Consider the following 16,382-nt stretch of genomic DNA (forward strand, 5'->3'; position numbering starts at 1 on the left):
AAGTTTATAATTGGCACATGCTTTGTCTTGCCAATTTACCAATTCAAACAATTTAAAAGGGAACACGCACGCCGACGCACACACCTGAAGAGAGCACTCGCACCGAGAGAGAGAGAGAGAGAGACAGAGAGAGGCGCGATTCACACAGATTGATTCCTCTTTAACTTCTTTTTGAACGGAAACACACATACAAAGTCACATCTTAATACCCGTTTTGGTGTTCTGGTAAACACAGTCGGTTATGTCTTCAGTGAACCGAAACAGCTGAGAAAGAGATGCGTGCCAGTAGTCGGTACGTGCATTATGCCTTAAAGAGACAGCATCCTATAAATACCTGCAGTGAGAAGCACTAGTTATTTACAATTATTAAATTTCCACACCTGAATTCTAGGGTTATTGATTTTATTAGTAACTTTGTTGTATTCATTTACACTTGATATTTGTGTAATTGTTCTTGTTTTGTTACTGACTTTATTAGTTCAGCTAGTAGTGTTTGCTGTGGATTAGAAGTAGCCTACTTAAAGTAAGCATTCAGTAATTAGTAAAAAACAAACTTTTTTGTTTTGTTTGTTTTTTGCTGATCCGAAAAATGATCCGATCCGTGACTCCAAATCCATGATGTGATCCGAATCGTGAGTTTTGTGATCCGTTGCACCACTAATATCCATGCCCTTGCACATCTGTGTATTAATCTGCAACGCGCACGTCGCGCAGCCTTTTACTCAGAAGTAGGCTACATGCAGTGTGGAAATAGTTGTTTACACAAGTTTGTATAGTTAATTGTGTTGTAAATGCAATTGTCAAGCAGTTTGTGATGCATTTTGGAAACAGGAGATGGGCCCCTGGTCTAATGCGCCACCTGGCTTAAGAAACCCGTTCTCAAAGACTTACTTTTAGTTATTATTTGGTTAGCACACATATTCTGAATGCCTTCAGCAAAATTCAAATTAGCCATTTTAATCTAGATTAATCAAGATTAATTCCAAAATTAATCTAGATTAAAAAAAATAATCTATGCCCACCACTTTGTCAAATAGATTGATACAGGTTAAGGCAATGCTCCATGCGCGAAGGTGTTTTTAGCTCCCATACTGTACAATTGTCTCCTACTGGCAACTCAAACCGTAAGTCATGGCTATGTTTATGAAGCCAGGGGAAGACATTAAGGATTTCGATAAAGGCATATTTACAGGGCTCGCAAAATCGCTAGCCCGACGTCCCGGAGCTATTGGGTTTTCCAGTCGGGCTACCAACATTATTTGACCGGCTGCCCGACGGGCTATCCTGAAGTAGAGGGCTCATGGGGTCCTTAAAACTCCTCAATTTAGTTGTATTAAATTTAAGGCCATAAAAAGTGGTAAATATTTTAAAATAGTAAAAGAAGAGGATTAATTATTTTAAGAGGTCTTACAGTTGGGGACGGAAAGACGAGAATCGCGATAGAGCTGGATTAAACTTTAAGAGGCAATGATTTCATTGAATAAATATGCTCACTGCACGTTTCAAAGTCAAAACGCGGCACTGTTGTCTTTATATGGATGTATCTGAAGGGAACCGACTGTCCTCAGAAACGTGTCGTTGGCATTTTCATTTCATGACTGATAAAACAGCGTTAATGCTGCTTTGCTTTCAGCCATTCTTAGGGAAACCGTAATATTTCAGCGCTCCTAAAGCGCCCCCTCGTGACAGAATTAATTTGCACGTCCAAATTTTTAGCTGTTTTTGGTCAGATTATTGCAAATCTCGACCAATGTTTTTTATGCAAACACAGAGTTGTAAATGTGAAAAGTTAATGTGCTTTCTAAAAATCTAAACAATTAGGACATTGTTTTAAATAAATGTTATGCATTATATACTTGATTTATTCATTTTAATGGGATAAAGGCTGAAATGCCAATCTATAAGCTTTTTTTGTGAAAAACCTTTATCTGACTGAACTGAACCAACAAGTTATGTGTAAAAGTGCGTCGCATACATAGTACCTCCACCCCACTCACCTCGGGGGCAAGGGGAAAAAAAAGTTCAGGCTCAGGAATTTTTTCCACTATCAGGCCTGTATATACTTTTTATCCCTCATATCCCACATCTATATAATAGGTGCCATATGATTAGAAAGTAAAAGTTTCTAATGACATGTGTTACAACCACCTGGCTCAGGGTGAAGCAACATTACAAAGTAAGGGGAGGCCACACACAAACTGAATTTAACAAATAATCATTTAATTAGAAATAAATCAAATTAATACAAAAATTAAGTAGAATTAGAAGAAAGAAAACAACAAAAAGAAACAATCCAGGACTGAAGAGGGAAGACGAACGGCGCCAAAGTCCAGAGCTCTCTCTGCTCTCTGAATCCCAGTCTTTTAAGCCCAAACGCCAATCATAGGTAACACTCCACACCTGTATTTGAGTCTCGCTCTGGAAAGACAAAATCACGGAACACTGCGGCCGTAACACATGAGTAAATTTTAAAGTGAGTAAACAATGCTTTTGTCAATGTAGTGTCAGAAGTTGCAATGGAGAGCAGTCCTGGCCCATCCACTTCTTCTGGTTCCAGAGCAGAGACAGATTTGCGAGCACAGAGCAGTGCAGCCAGCACTCCCAGAGCAGGTACAATAAGTACACTTACAAGTCAGCAGGTCATCTTCATATCAGTACAGGAGAATCTGTGGACTGTTAATTAATGCATATTTTCTTCTTTCCTAACAGGAGTGCAGTGCATTCCTCAGAGGGCCGCTCTGTTGAAATCCATGTTGAACTTTTTGAAAAAAGCCATTCAGGACCCTGCATTCTCTGACGGCATTCGTCATGGTATAAAACTTGGCATTTCACGATGCTTTAATTTTTACATTGTGGTTAACAGAGCGTTTTTATTTGCTGAACGTGATATTCATTGCCTTTGCACTCTCTTTATAGTAATGGATGGGTCCCTCCCTACCTCTCTGAAACACATCATCAGTAATGCAGAGTATTATGGACCCTCACTGTTTCTCCTAGGTAAGCACATAGAGAACAGTACTTCTGGTGCTGCTAAAATATTAGCTTAACTCTTTATGCACAACTTTCTGTGGATCTGGCTTCAAGGTCACCTCTTATACAGGAGTAGAAAGTTGCACAGCTAAAAGGCCCTTTGAAAAATTGTGGAATTAATTGGTTGGAGTTTACTTGCTTGCTCTCGATATTTCGGTCTAATTCTATTTCTCTTGCTCTCTGTTTCAGCGACGGAGGTAGTGACAGTGTTTGTGTTCCAAGAGCCCTCTCTACTGTCATCTCTGCAGGACAATGGTCTCACTGATGTCATGCTACATGCACTGCTCATCAAAGACGTGAGTCTGGTTTAACAGTATACCTTTCTTTCACTTTTATTTTTGTGCCTACGCATTGTCCATTTTAAAACTCCTTTTGTCTGTTTCAAGGTCTTTGACCACCCCCTGTTTAGTCAGGCTAGACCCTTTTTCTTACCAGATCATATAGTATTTCTCCCTCTTAGCCAGCAACACATTTTAGAACTTTCTTCCCTTTTTTTGACAGGTCCCTGCCACCAGAGAGGTGCTGGGTTCTCTACCTAACGTCTTCAGCGCCCTATGCCTGAATGCCCGTGGTCTGCACTCATTTGTGCAGTGCCAGCCCTTTGAGCGGCTGTTCAAGGTGCTGCTCTCGCCAGACTACCTGCCGGCCATGCGGCGCCGACGCAGTTCTGACCCACTAGGTGAGTGGCCCCTATAGGTGTACCTGTTTTACAGTAAATGTGACCGTTGGCCATAAAACTAGGTATTTTTGTAGCATTAGCCAAAAATACATTGTGTTTAAAATTAGCGATTTTTATTTCATGTATGTTTTAAATATATCAAAACTTAATTTTTTAATTAGTAATATGCATTGCTAAGAACTTCATTTGGACAACTTTAAAGGCGATTTACCTTCAGATGCCAGATTTTCAAATAGTTGTATCTTGACCAAATATTGTCCTATCCTAACAAACCATACATCAATGAAAAGCTTTTTTATTCAGCTTTTTAGCTTTCATGATGAATAAATTGCAGTTTCAAAAAATTGACCCTTATGACTGGTTTTGTGGTCCATGGTCACAAATAATGTTTCTAACAGACTGTTTAATTTTATAAAACAGGTGACACTGCCTCTAACTTAGGCAGTGCTGTGGACGAGCTAATGCGACATCAGCCCACGCTTAAAACAGATGCTACAACAGCCATCATCAAGGTAAAGCAGATAGTGCTGAAACATTTTGACACGTCGTTTTAAGAAATGTCCTTTTATTGTAGTGTTATTTGCATATTTAAACACTCTTTGGTACTGAGTCCTTGAATTTGATTACTAACTTGACCTTTAACAGTTGCTGGAGGAGATCTGCAACTTAGGCCGATCGCCAGAATACATCTGCCAGAAACCCTCCATACAGAAAGCAGACGGGACCGTCACAGTGCCTCCAGTTCGCTCGAACCATGCTGCAGAGGAGGCATCCAGTGAGGATGAGGAGGAGGAAGAAGCTCTACATACCTTTAGCCAACAGCAGGGGGAGCCAGAAAGCAACAGGCAGTTAGTGCATCATAATAGCTTCCAGTGTTTCCTGCTTTCAGTGCAATGTGTCAGAAATCTATATTGATTTTAGTATAATCAATCAACAGTTTTTAACAAATGGATGTTTTTAACAGAGTGGTGGGAACAGAGGAGCGAATCCCCATTCCTCTTATGGATTACATTCTGAATGTGGTACGTGCAGACCTAGATTCTTTGCTTCTTATACTTATATCTTGTCTTATAGGTTTTTCCTGTCTTATTATTCTTCAGACTGTCTATTCTGAGTTAATCTTATTGTATTCGCATAGTTCATTGGCTGTTTATTAAAATGCATCAAGTCTCAGGGTGTTTACACTTGTAGTTCGGTTCATTTGGTCCAGACCCAAAAGAAAATGATACATTTGGTCCTGGTCTGCTGTGCGTGTACACTGGTATTTTTGACAGCGAACCTAAAGATGGCAATCCTTAAGGTATTGTGATACGATCACAACCTGATTGGTCAAGTTGAATGACATATTTTGTGACTCCAAACAAAAAGAAAACGTGTTCAACTTAAAGGTCCACTGAAGTGCCTTGAAACACGCAGCGTTATTCTATGTGGTGACGTACTTTTAACTGAAACAAAAACATATCGCTAAGCCCCGCCCACTTATTTTGAAGAGCCAATAGCGTTCCATTAGTATCTGTTCGGGCCAGAGCCGTTGAGCTCGGTAAAGCCGCATTTGTAAGCTTATGACAGCAGTCTAATAAATTACCCCATAGATTCAATATGAAACTCTTGCTAAAACAAAATAGTGATCATAATCATGCTGAGGCTGTGTAGTTTAATACATGCCGATCGCACATATGATCTGCTCCGTGTATTGCGTCTCTGTGAAGGGGGCGGGACGCTACGGACTCTAGAAAGCATTTGATTGGTCAGAAGGTTTGATGAGAAACTGAAGTGCACGGTGATATCATCAAAATCGTTGATTCATATTGGCGGAAGTGACGAGACAGTAAGTTTTGAATGCCCATATCTTGTAAAGGCAAATTTTGTCATTGTTTTGAAGCACACTAGCTTATAGATAATCTTAAGGCTAATATATTCATACTAAAAGCCCAACAACTTTAATTTTGATTTCAGGGGGACTTTAAAGCGGCACTGTATGGCATCCAAGTACCATTCATTGATCGTTAAATACACCTAATGCCGTCTGCTGGACTAAGCGTGCTCATTGTTGGGTGTATATGATTTTCTTTTCGTCACCTGCAAACTCACAGAGAGCTCATAAAAGGCATTTTACCTCCTCGTTGCTCCACATTTGCCCACATTTGGTCATTTTATTTTGGATTCACTGCTTGTTCCCTTCTTGAAATCGCATCTTGTCATTACTTTCTGTTTTTGGTTAGTTTAGAAGTATTTGGTCATTGTTGAGGTCATATTTAATTCAAACCGCACCAGAGTGTATTTGAAAGTGGACCGAGATCCTCCTCCGCTTATTTGGTGCACACCAGGGTTCATATGGCAGCGTTTACACTTACTCAAATGAACCACACTAACAGAGCAGAACATGACAAGTGTGAACACACCCTAAATTTAGGTTAACTAGGGCTGGAACTATAATATGCGCTTTTCCTTTCAGATGAAATTTGTGGAGTCCATTCTTAGTAACAACACAACAGATGACCACTGTCAGGAATTTGTCAATCAGAAAGGACTCTTACCACTGGTGTCAATCCTTGGGCTGCCCAACCTGCCCATTGACTTCCCCACCTCTGCTGCCTGCCAAGCTGTGGCAGGAGTCTGCAAATCTATACTGGTAAGATTGACACCTACCTGATGGAAATAGTTTTCCCTTTGACCATATGTGTCAGGGATTTTGCTGTAGATTTTGATATTTAGTGTTTCATTTGATGATTTTAACCTCTCACTTTCTTACTGTTTCTTAGACTTTGTCCCATGAGCCGAAAGTTCTCCAAGAGGGTCTGTGTCAGTTGGACAGCATACTGTCTGCTCTGGAGCCTCTTCACCGGCCCATCGAGGTTCCTGGTGGCTCTGTGCTGCTCAGAGAGCTGGCCAACGCAGGCCATGTTACGGATGCCACATTATCAGCATGCGCCACCCCACTGCTGCACGCCCTCACGGCAGCACATGCGTACATCCTTATGTTTGTTCATACCTGCAGAGTTGGACAGGTATGTATATAGGCACCTGTATTTTGGTAATAATTATTTTGATAATCAGTTAATCTGTTGATTATTTCTCCAAATAATCGGATGAAAAATAGTAATTTAAATAGAAAAAAATATATTTTATTCCATTATTTTTAAAGTTGTTATCTCACATTTTGCCCAGTGTTGTCTTCCGAACAATGTGCAATTTAAAGGCAATGAAAACAAATGCACTGAATGAGTATGCAGGCTATGTGCAGTTAAACATTGTGCAAAAGAAGAGGTTACAGTTTAAGCAGATTGCTTATCATTTGAAAGGAGAATTGAAATCACTAAATTAAAAAAAAAAAACTGACTAAATGGTAACTAGTGCAAAGTTGGAGGAATGCAAATTCACTTTGCTCATCTAAATGTTACTATTACTGCTTTCATCAATAATAGTTACTTGTTTTGCATGTGGATATTTAGACTTCAAATATCTAGCAGGAAATATTGATTTGTCAATTATTATGCTGATTGACGTGCTTGTGTGTGCTGGTGCTTGTCCACAGAAGTCTTGAAAAATAACCGATAATGAGTAGGGATATAACAATATTCGCTTTGAAATGCTCAGCGAAAACAGACTTAATAAAGGGATTAAGCCATATTGTGATTTCGGTTTTAGTTTGTTTGACAGGTTCTGTGTCCAAACATAATGGCCAAAAACACAACTTTAAAGACCTTTATGTTAGAATAAGAAGTTTAAATATATTTTAAAAATGACACTTTGCCTGGAAGACCTATCTTTTCATATCGTCATGTGACCACAATAACATCTAGACAGTTTTGTTATCGCGATATCACGATATTGATCAAGTTGTTACATCCCTAATAATCATCAATGTAGATTTTCATTATCGATTATTATCAGTTTTCACACCGAGTTATTGCTGCCCCAATATTTATAGCTTAATGACTAAGCAGAAAGAGTCTGGAAGTGTGAGAAGATGTTTAGAGTGCAAGGACTGATGTGATACCTCTTGTTCCTTTTCTTTCAGAGTGAGATCCGTGCTATCTCAGTGAATCAGTGGGGATCTCAACTGGGTCTGAGTGTTCTGAACAAACTGAGTCAGCTGTACTGCTCTCTAGTGTGGGAAAGCACTGTGCTGCTGTCTCTCTGTACACCAAACAGGTTAGTACTGCTCTCAATCTCACAGCTGAAACTTAAGCACATGGTGGACCTTTAAAATGTCCTAACTCAATCTTTTGGTGAAACGATATACTTCTCTGTGGAGATGTATGCCCAGACTTCCATAGTTATTTAGTATGTCTTATACATCCCTAGCATAGAAGCATAAGGCCAGGTGGTTGTCTGCTAACCGATGTTTTTGTTTGTTTCTTTTTTGGTAATTTGTTTCATTTTACTTTTTTGCAGTTTGCCTCCTGGCTGTGAGTTCGGTCAGGCTGACATGCAGAAACTTGTGCCTAAAGAAGATAAACCCTCCAGCAGCACAGCAGCTGCAGGAAGGAGAACTGGTAAAAATACTGCAATAACTGCTTACTGGCAATTTCAGACCTAAATTCTTTATAAAGCTCACTACCTTTCTCTGCCTCCTTATTTGATATGATTTTATATGTAAATTCTTTGGGGGTTATTTTAGCCACCTGTTTCTCTCTTTTATTTCCTCTTTCCTATCTTTTTGCACCTCGCTTCCTTTTATTTGCATTTCACGTCCTTTTTTTGCTGGTTTGCATTTGCTTTTTCTTTTCTAAAGCCCTTCTCTCTCCACCAGCTGAGACTGAGACCCTGTCTGTTGGGGTGGATCCCTCTGCTCAGGGTTTGCTGGAGGGAATGGGCCTGGATGGAGACTCTCTTGCTCCCATGGAGACGGATGAACCCACAGCCACTGACCCCAAGACCAAATCTAAACTCACACCTGCCATGGCAACACGCATCAAACAAATTAAGCCTCTGCTCTCAGGTCAGCACCAATGGAGCTGTCAGAGCTTATTTAATAAGTAAAATGAGAAACCCTGAATAACATCGCATCTATCTGTTTATCTCCCCAGCCTCCTCTCGTTTGGGAAGGGCTCTGGCAGAGCTGTTTGGACTGCTGGTGAAGCTCTGTGTGGGCTCACCTGTCCGTCAGCGACGCTCTCACCATACCACCAGCACAGGCACCGCCCCAACACCGGCGGCACGGGCCACCGCTTCTTCTCTTACTAAACTACTCACTAAGGGCTTGAGCTGGCAGCCACCTCCCTATACACCCACGCCGCGTTTCAGGTAAATACACCTGCAGCTTTGTAGCAAGGTTTACCCTATAATTCTGAACATAGCTTTTAGTAAAGAGAGCTGCTGTTAGTCCACTGTCAACAGACTTAACTGAGCCTAAACCTGGTCTTTCCTGGAGGTGTATGAGACTAATATTTATGTGCTTCTCTTTCATAATCAGGCTGACTTTCTTCATCTGCTCTGTGGGATTCACTTCACCCATGCTGTTTGATGAGAGGAAGTATCCATACCATCTGATGCTGCAGAAGTTCTTCTGTTCTGGTGGCCATGATGCTTTGTTTGAGTGAGTAGAGAAGAGTTTTTTTTCCACAATCATGGAAATTCATGACCTTAGACCTGGAAAAATAAAATCATCAGTGATTTGAAAACAGTTTATTAAATGGGTAATTTTCGCTAAAAAATTAAAATACATTTTGAAAAAAATAAATAACTGATCTACACTACCAGTCAAAAATTTTTAATGTTTTTTTTAAAGAAGTCTTTTATACTTACCAAGCTTGCATTTATGTGATCCAAAGTACAGCAAAAACAGTACAATTTAAAAATATTTTTAGTATTTTAAAATAGCTGTTTTTTATTTAAATATATTTTAAAATGTAATTTATTCCTGTGATTTCAAAGCAGAATTTTTCGCATCATTACTTCTGTCATGATCCTTCAGAAATCATTCTAATATTCTAATTTGCTGCTTAAAACATTTATGTTAAAAATGGTAATTTTTTTTCAGGTTTCTTTGATGAATAGAAAGTTCAGAAGATGTATTTTATGTCTTTATCAAAAAAAAAGTGTACTGACTCCAAGCTTTTGAATAATATAGTGTATAATGTTACAAAAGCTGTTTATTTCAGATAAATGCTGATCTTTAGATCTTTCTATTCATCAAAGAATCTTGAAAAAAATTAAATATTGATAATAAGTAATGTTTCTTGAACAGTAAATCAGCGTATTAGAATGATTTCTGAAGGATCATGTGACACTGAAGACTGGAGTAATGATGCTGAAAATGTAGCTTTGATTACAAGAATAAACTACATTTTAAAATATATTCAAATAGAAAGCAGTTTTTTTTAAATAGTAAAATTATTTCACAATTTTACTGCTTTTGCTGTGTTTTGGATCAAATAATTGCAGGCTTGGTAAGCACAAGAGAATTCTATCTTACTGTTAGTGTGTTAATTAACTGAATTAAAATAAAAAATCCTATTCAGCAGTTATGCTGTATTGCCTTTCTTTAGTGTTATACTTATTACAATAAGTAAAAATGCTTTGTTCATCAGGACATTTAACTGGGCCCTGTCCATGGGAGGTAAAGTTCCTGTGTCTGAGGGCTTGGAACACTCTGAGCTGCCTGACGGGACAGGAGAGTTCCTAGATGCCTGGTTGATGCTTGTAGAGAAGATGGTGAATCCCAGCACAGTTCTGGACTCCCCACACTCTCTGCCTGCTAAAGTTCCTGGAGCAACACTCAACGCCCCACAGTTCAGCGCATTGCGCTTTCTCATCGTCACCCAGAAGGTATGCCATTTAATGTTAATATAAATACATTTTCATTATTATAGTGAACCAGCACACATCTAATTTTGCCATCTCTTTTTGTAGGCTGCATTCAGCTGTATCCGTAACCTGTGGAACCGTAAGCCCTTGAAGGTCTACGGTGGACGCATGGCTGAGTCTATGCTGGCCATTCTATGCCACATCCTACGAGGAGAACCTATCATCCAAGAGCGCCTCTCCAAAGAGAGGGAGGGCACTGCTCGGCCTGAAGAGGAGAGCACTTCTGCAAGTACTGGGCAAGCTGCTGCCGTGCCTTCAGTAGCAGGGGTAGCAGTTGGAGAAGGAGTGTCTGGAGGTGCCAATGGCAGCACTGCCGGAGGCTCTACAGAGGAGGGGAGCAACTCTGCGGCACGCAGAGAGCCACAGGTCAACCAGGCTCAGCTGACTCAGGTACTGTCACTTCCTGTTGTAGGGCCTTATGAATTCTAATGACTTAAATTTTATTAATCTTGGCAAATTTAAATAAAGGATACTTTCAGAATAAAAATGTCTTGATAATTTGCTCACCCCTATGTCATCCAAGATGTCTTTTTTCAGTCAATTTAGGTTTTTAAGGGAAAACTTACCAGGATTTTTATCCATATAGTGGACTTCAGTGGTGCCCAAGGGGTTAAAGGTCTGATTTGCAGCTTCAAAGCGCTCTACACAGTCCCAGCTGAGGAATAAGGTTCTTATCTAGTGTAACAAGCTGTCATTTTCTTTAAAATTCAAATTTATGTACTTTTTAACCTCAAATGATCATCTTGCACTAGCTCTGTGATGCACGTTAGTTTATCGTCTGTGTACTTCTGTTCAAAAAGGCACATTTTCTCCAACTTCAAAATCTTCCGACATCATTATTTTGCCTTTTATTTATTTTTTTGTAAAGGGCGTTTGACTTTCTTTGCACATTCGCTTTGTAAACACTGGGTCGGTACTTCCACCTACTTCACACGTATAATTATGTAATGCGTAAGGTTGAGCTAGTGCAAGACGACCATTTGTGGTTAAAAAGTATATTGATTATTTATTTATTTTTTAAGAATATGGTCGATTGTTTCGCTAGATAAGACCCTTATTCCTCGGCTGGGATCGTGTAGAGCCCTTTGAAGCTGCATTGAAACTGGACCTTTATCCCGTTGATCCCCATTGAAGTCCACTATATGGAGAAAAGATCCTGGAATGTGAAATGTTTGATGACTAATTCCTTAATAAAATATTAATTTATTCAAGTTTTAATTTTCTGGCTTCTGTGTTTTATGATTTTATACAAATTTATTGTCAAAAACGGTAGTCAAATGAATCACTTAATTCAGGCTGTTTTGTAATCAAGATCCATAATACCATAATACCTAGCCATTTCTAACCAAAGTTTGATCATCTTCACAGCTAATGGACATGGGCTTCTCCAGAGAGCATGCGATGGAGGCTCTGCTAAACACCAGCACCATGGAACAGGCCACTGAGTACCTGCTCACACACCCTCCACCACTGCTCAGCGCAGCTGTCAGAGTAAGACTCTTAACTCTTAGACAAATCCCTCTCTCTTTCTCTCATACACACACGCACACACAAACACAAGCATACACAGAGAGGATACACACACAAGTTAGTGTAGTCACTGTGAGCTTTGTTTCTGTAGGAGTTCACCATGTCTGAAGAAGACCAGATGATGCGGGCCATTGCCATGTCTCTAGGTCAAGAAGTTAGCATGGAGCAGCGCTCAGACTCACCTGAGGTGGGCACCCACACACTCATTACATCAGTTAAATAGGACTTACTAAGCAGCACAGCATAGGCCACCTCACCTGTCTACTTCACATCATCTTCACCAAGCTTTCCCTCCTTTTGAACAGATACACAAGTCACACCAGTGTTACTTTTTGTTTGTAGGAAGCAGCTCGTCGGCGTGAAGAGGAGGAGAGGAGAGCAAGGGAGCGGGTAGAAGAGGAAGAGGCACGCTGTCTGGAGCGTTTCCTAGAAGCTGAGCCGCTAGACACCACAGAGCTACATGCCTTCACAGACTCTATGCTGCCTGGCTGCTTCCACCTGCTCGACGAGCTGCCGGACACAGTCTACCGCCTCTGTGATCTGCTCATGACTGCTATTAAAAGAAACGGCCCTGAATACAGGGACCTCATCCTCAGACAGGTGGTCAATCAGGTCAGTATACCCGTATGTGCACACAACATACTAATTGGAATAGGTGTCTTGACAGTTTCTGAAAGTTACTCGTACACATCTAGTCAAATAGTTTTACACATGGCTGAATGTGTTTTGTCAATAATTACTCAACCTCATGTCATTCCAAACCCATAAGACCTTTGTTCATCTTCAGAACACAAATTAAGATATTTTTTATGAAATCCGAGGGCTTTCTGACCATGCGTAGACAGCTACTCAACTACCACATTTAAGGCCCAGAAAGGTTGTAAGGACATCATTGAAATAGTCCATGTGACATAAATGGTTCAAGCTATGAGAATACTTTTTGTGCGCCAAAAAAACAGAAATAACTTTATTCACATGGTTCGTACAAGGTGCGTAAAGAAATTGAATTTGAGTTTTTAAAATTTAAGGCCTGGAAAACCCTTGAAAACAGCAATATTCCTGAATAGATACTTGACTGCTTTAATTATTGAAAGACAATGTGTCTATGACATTAGTGTTTGATTGTTAATTAGCACATATCTTTTCACGTAGTTCAAAAAACATACCTTTTTCGCTTATTTCAGTAAATGTCAGAAAACTATCAAGCTAGGCAAGTAGTAGTACTGACAGTCTCATGTAAACATGGCTAAAGATGTGAAAAGAGGAACAGATTAACTGAATTAATTGAGTCATTTAAGCTGGAACCACTCCGATTAATTCAAACTTGCGACTTTGATCATTAATTTCAAGTGATTTACTAGCAAAAACCAGATCACATTAAAAGAGTCATTAATTTTCGTATATTGACAATGCCTTGAACGATTTTGAATTGCATGTTGTGATGGGTGAAACCGAGCTTTTCAGAACTCTGAATCAGTTAAACATTGCGTTGCAAAATGATTTGCTACCAATTGGATCTCGTATCATATATCATTTGTTTCAGATTGGGACTTCAAATCTCTTATCACGAATCATTACATTTTAGATCGGAACTTCATGTATCGCAAAACAATTGATTCAAGTCGGGACTTGGAGCACATATCAAGAAACATTTGATTTAGATCTGAACGGATTCATGAATCATTTAGCAAATTGAATGATTCAAATAAAATGATTTGCGATCGTGACTTCGGTCATTCGTTTCAAGCGATTCACTAGCAAAAATCAGATCAAAATAAAATATCCATTCATTTTTGAATTTCGACATCGCTTGTAACGGTTTTAAAAAGCACGTAATGATGGGTGAAATGGAACTTTTCAAAACTTTGAATCCATTAAACCATTGTGTCGCAAAATGATTCACTGTTTCAAAGTGTTCCAAACGGATCACGTATCGTGAATCATTTGTTTCAGATCGGGACTTCAAATTGCATATGGTGAATCATCTAATTCAGATCAGGACTTTTATCGTGAATCATTTGATTTAGAATACAGTGTAGGGCTGCACGATTAATCGTTTTTAAACCGAAATCGCGATTTGAAAGGGTGCGATTTTCAAATCGCAAGAGCTGTGATTATTTCGATTGATTATCAAATGTGGTAACAAGCATATAAGTTGTTTTTGACAGGTCGCTTCATGTGCATATTACGTCTTCATGCTTATTACGTTTGATGCAGAGTTTAACCAATAGGGGGCATTTTAACACTGCATGTAGAGACATGCACAGGACGGATTTTTCAGTCCCGCATCCGCAGAAATATGTTTATCTCGTTCAGTTCCCGCCTCGACATTCATGTTTTGTCCCGCTCCTGCCCGCATTAAAGTAACCTATATAGTTTTTTTTCAGTACATCAATTGAATTTACATGAAACTGTTTTGTAACATCTCGTAATTTCACAAAACCCCAGCATAAACGCTCCTGATAAAATATTTGTTATATAGGCTAAGCATCAACATTCACAAACCACTGTTATTCTTAACAGAAGAGCAAGCATGAGCTACTGTGTGTATCCATAGCAGAATGCAAGCAGACAAAGCTAAAGTTGACATCTCAGCTCATATGCGATCTCATAAAGCTCTAACACAATGAATATTATGCACAATGAATCTTTCACAATCTACACTTTGTGTGTTTTAATTCGCGAGCACGCAATATTCAGCACTGTGCAAGAATGTTTGAGCAGTGAGTGGATTCTAACTTAAACACCTCTGATGACTGCCTATCCTTGTGCTTACTAATCATAGCTGTAAGTTGTATACTAGTTGTTCTTGCTGCTTTTGTGCAATAGATGAATAACAATATTTTGCTTTTTAGATATTTCTATTTTGCGGGGGTCCCGCGAATCATTTTATTTTCCCGCGTCCCGAACAGCCGCACTCGCCCATCAAGTTTTGTCCCGCGCCGCAGTCGGTTGCCTCGGGTCCCGTTATACTCCCGTAGGAGTGCAGGTCTCTACTGCATGTACTGAGCAAATAACGTGATAAATATAAAAAAAATATATATATATTAGGGCTGCAACTAACGATTATTTTAATAATCGATTAATCTGTCGATTATTTTTTCGATTAATCGATGAATCGGATTTTAAAAAAAAAACAAGAAAGGGATTAATTTACAACCCTTCATTCAAAAACAGAACTAAAATCTTTAGAAAGTGCAAGAACATGTTGCTCCTTGAACTGTTAATAATAATAATAATAATAAAATAAAATAAAAATGGACTAACAGAAAAAACATACACATGTATGCTTTACATCTGCCAAATATATAGACTTGTTTTTATAAATTAACTAAATAAACTATAAAAATACTATCCGTCAAGACAGCGGCTTCCTGTGGTGTAGGCTACATGATGCATTTCCCATCAAGAAGCCTCTCAAATTAAATTCCTCAGTGCGCATTAAAAAAGTCACGTGACTTTGCACGCTGGAACGGGATAACTTGACTAACTTTCTGCTACATTCATTCTGCCATGGCGGTGTTTAGTGTCCTGCCATCAGCAGCGACCAGCTGGAAGAGTTCCGCATTCAAATGCACGCAAAACTGGCCTCAAAGCCCCAGCAAAAGTAATTACCATGAATGTGTCAGGGCAAAAATTAAGAAAATATTCAAATTACTAATTAATAAACTAGTATTTTCTGATTCAGTGTTGCAAAGATTAAGTTGACGATCCTGCCATCTGCTCATTAATGCCTAATGCATCTTTATGAATGCGTCTCCATGTCCTGCAAAGCGCGCTTCTCTCCGCACAAACTTTGGATTTTTATTGATTGAATGATTAAACTAATATTGTGATATGTTTTAAGTTTTTTATATCAATGGATTTTAATTTAAATCGCGATGACTTGAGCAGGCTATTGATCGGTCTGCCGCTGTTTGGTCATAACTTTAAAAAACAAAAACTTGAATTTAACAAACAAAAAGTGTTCCAAATATATCTCTAAATTAACTTTATAAACTAAAGAAACGAAAATAAATGTAATCACTTTGCTATTAAAAACAGCAGCTGTGTAATGAGGAAGAGAAAGAGAAAAAAAGACAGTCGGACTGGAAATTCTGTCGGCCAAAAATTGATGAGCTGTTGGACATTTTTACAAGGAATGTTTGTTTAATAGCCTATATAATATTCTTAGGCTACTTTCTTAATTAAATATATTATTTCTTTGATTTATTTTAGCGTGTTTAGGCTGCTTGTTCGCTGACTGAAGTGTATATATAAAAAACAACGTGCCACCGTCACAGCCCTATTCAAAACTGAGACGATTTCACCTCAGCAGAGCTCCTCTTTC

The 16,382-nt window shown here is 39.0% G+C and overlaps 1 protein-coding gene across 3 annotated transcripts in view; it reads left to right on the top strand.

The window, feature by feature from the left end:
* The window catches only part of huwe1 (HECT, UBA and WWE domain containing E3 ubiquitin protein ligase 1), a 61,808-nt gene that overhangs the window by 6,792 nt on the left and 38,634 nt on the right, over positions 1-16,382 (top strand). For all 3 annotated transcript variants that reach the window (XM_073823706.1, XM_073823704.1, XM_073823705.1), the window contains 20 exons: positions 2,503-2,610; positions 2,710-2,811; positions 2,917-2,997; positions 3,220-3,326; positions 3,532-3,709; positions 4,130-4,221; positions 4,355-4,557; positions 4,674-4,731; positions 6,165-6,341; positions 6,472-6,717; positions 7,731-7,864; positions 8,108-8,208; positions 8,466-8,654; positions 8,743-8,959; positions 9,129-9,251; positions 10,246-10,483; positions 10,568-10,912; positions 11,891-12,013; positions 12,144-12,239; positions 12,395-12,664. In XM_073823706.1, coding sequence (XP_073679807.1) covers positions 2,503-2,610; positions 2,710-2,811; positions 2,917-2,997; positions 3,220-3,326; positions 3,532-3,709; positions 4,130-4,221; positions 4,355-4,557; positions 4,674-4,731; positions 6,165-6,341; positions 6,472-6,717; positions 7,731-7,864; positions 8,108-8,208; positions 8,466-8,654; positions 8,743-8,959; positions 9,129-9,251; positions 10,246-10,483; positions 10,568-10,912; positions 11,891-12,013; positions 12,144-12,239; positions 12,395-12,664 — 3,188 coding nt within the window. The remainder of the gene's footprint in view (positions 1-2,502; positions 2,611-2,709; positions 2,812-2,916; positions 2,998-3,219; positions 3,327-3,531; positions 3,710-4,129; positions 4,222-4,354; positions 4,558-4,673; positions 4,732-6,164; positions 6,342-6,471; positions 6,718-7,730; positions 7,865-8,107; positions 8,209-8,465; positions 8,655-8,742; positions 8,960-9,128; positions 9,252-10,245; positions 10,484-10,567; positions 10,913-11,890; positions 12,014-12,143; positions 12,240-12,394; positions 12,665-16,382) is intronic.

This window comes from Garra rufa, chromosome 18, assembly GCF_049309525.1.
Source record: "Garra rufa chromosome 18, GarRuf1.0, whole genome shotgun sequence".
In the NCBI taxonomy this organism is placed as follows: domain Eukaryota; kingdom Metazoa; phylum Chordata; class Actinopteri; order Cypriniformes; family Cyprinidae; genus Garra; species Garra rufa.